Here is a 2,168-nt window from a genome sequence, read left to right on the forward strand (position 1 = left end):
CTGACACAAAGGCACAAAGAGATCTCCAAGGAATGCTGAGAATACAGATGCTGAAAGGATTGTTGTTGAGCATTACCTTGAGCCTGCAAGGAAGCCCTGGCTAGGGGAAATGCGGAAGGCCACGAACCTGTCCCTGCCTCCTGTTCAGCACTGTCTCTCCCTTATCTTCTTCCATTTCAGGTCCCAGATGTGACACATGGAGAAGTAATCCAGTCTAGACAGCTGGACTCCTAGGGTGACATCTGGTACATCCTTGCTATCACGCCGTTTTCAGCTGGTCTGACTGACTGTGTATAGCATTCATCTGCTTCCAGACTGCCCAGTGGCTCTGTCTTCACACCCACTCACCTTCCTGAAGTGGCTTCTTGGCTCATTTACTTAACTTAAGAAGCATAGCCAGGAAATGGTGAGTACCGCAGAGAAGCGGGTAATAATTAGTATCAGGGGAGGGGACTAAGTATGATTTGGTGAGGGACCAGCCATGTACTCCTGCTCTGTATTTCTTTTGTGAGGTTAAATATGGCAGATGAGGCCAAGGTCTAAATCCTAAGAGGCATCCTGCTCCACTGTTAATGGGTCCTGACTCTAAACACGTGGTTTTTCAAGCCTTCCATATGTGACTCTCAGATCTGGCTCCATGAGGTATTAACATCCCCACCCTGGACCTTGCTGATCTGTGTTGAATGACGTCATCTCCTGACCAGAGTTTGCGTTACATGTTTATAATTAATGCGGTCCACTTAAAATTATACTGTTCCTATGTGTTAGTAGTATGTTGTTGTTAAGTGCTGTCTAGTCGGGTCTGACCCATAGCGACCCTGTCTAGCGTTTCTGAGAAACAACTGGTGATGTTGAGCCACCCACTTTGCAGTCCAGTGCATAAAACATTTGATTTTATCTTTATTTCCTTTTGTCTCTAATGCTCTTCCATTCTGTATCACATTCGAGCATCTGTCCCTGTATCATTTTCCTTCTATGAAGACTTTGCTTTAACACTTCTTGCCTGACAGGTATGTTGTGGTTAAGTTGTTACTGCTGAGTTGATTCCAACTGATAGCAACCTTGTATAGGGCTTCCAAGGAGCAGCTTGTGGGTTTGAACCCTTGGCCTTTCAGTTAGCAATCCAGTGCTTATCCTATAGTGCCACACCACGACTCTAGACAGGCATACTGACAACAAGCGCCCTCAAAATTTGTTTGTCTGAGGATGCCTATTCTTCTTCACATTTAAAGGTCAGCTTTGTTAGATGCAAAATTCCTGGTTGGTGATTTTCTTCTTTCAGTTCTTTAATATTTCATTCCACTGTCTTCTTGCTTACACGGCTTCTAAGGACAAGTCAGCTATACTTAATCTTCTTCCTCTATAGATAAAATGTGTGTGTGTGTTTTGTGGGTGTACGTGATTATTTGATTTTCTGCTGTTTAAATATAAAAAGTATTGGTGCTATCGGATCAGCACTGGACTTGGAGCCACAAGGTTGGCAGTTCAAAACCGTCATCTGCTCCTTTGAAACCTTATACCGGGTCTCTGAGTTGGAACCTATTTGACAACACTTAGCAACAACAAATACAATATGCCTAGGAGTGAATTTTAATATTAGGCTTATTCTCGGAACTTCTGATTCTGGTTTGAGGGTCCGTTATTACTTGTGTAATAGTTGTAGGCATTATAGAGTTTCCATCTCTGCTCATGTTACCCAAAGCTTCTTACATTTGGCCTATATTATCAGTTGGAGACCTTTTCATCTGAGGCATGTTTTGTTACTGTTGTTGTCAAGTTGGTTTTGACTCTTAGAGAGCCTGTAAAGGGTTTGCGAGGAGTGTCCGCATGGGTTTGACTTGTTGGTCTTGTGGTTAGCAATCCAGTGTTTATCCTACCGTGCTACATTAGGACTCCATTTGAGACATTGTTGTTATTGTTAAGTGCCTTTGAGTTGTTTCCCTGTATAGGGTTTCTGAGGAGCGGCTGGTGAGTTTGAACCTGCCGGGGTCTGACCCCGACATAGTTGTCACGAGGTTTTGGTTCACGAGGAGGGGAGATCCAGCGGCGATAGGGATAGCGAAAGAATACACAGAGAAACAGAAGAAGGGAGACAATGAGGCACCCCAAAGCCAGGGTGGATACATCACTGGTGGGCAGGCTTGGGACTACAGGCATCATGGCCTCTG

The 2,168-nt window shown here is 44.4% G+C and overlaps 1 protein-coding gene across 1 annotated transcript in view; it reads left to right on the forward strand.

Moving 5' to 3' along the window:
- Positions 1-403: 403 nt before the first annotated feature.
- The window catches only part of LOC102842829 (zinc finger protein 791-like), a 10,545-nt gene continuing 8,780 nt past the window's right edge, over positions 404-2,168 (forward strand). The window contains exon 1 of the mRNA XM_006875173.1: positions 404-427. Coding sequence (XP_006875235.1) covers positions 404-427 — 24 coding nt within the window. The remainder of the gene's footprint in view (positions 428-2,168) is intronic.

This window comes from Chrysochloris asiatica, unplaced genomic scaffold (assembly GCF_000296735.1).
Source record: "Chrysochloris asiatica unplaced genomic scaffold, ChrAsi1.0 scaffold00312, whole genome shotgun sequence".
Taxonomy (NCBI): Eukaryota; Metazoa; Chordata; class Mammalia; order Afrosoricida; family Chrysochloridae; genus Chrysochloris; species Chrysochloris asiatica.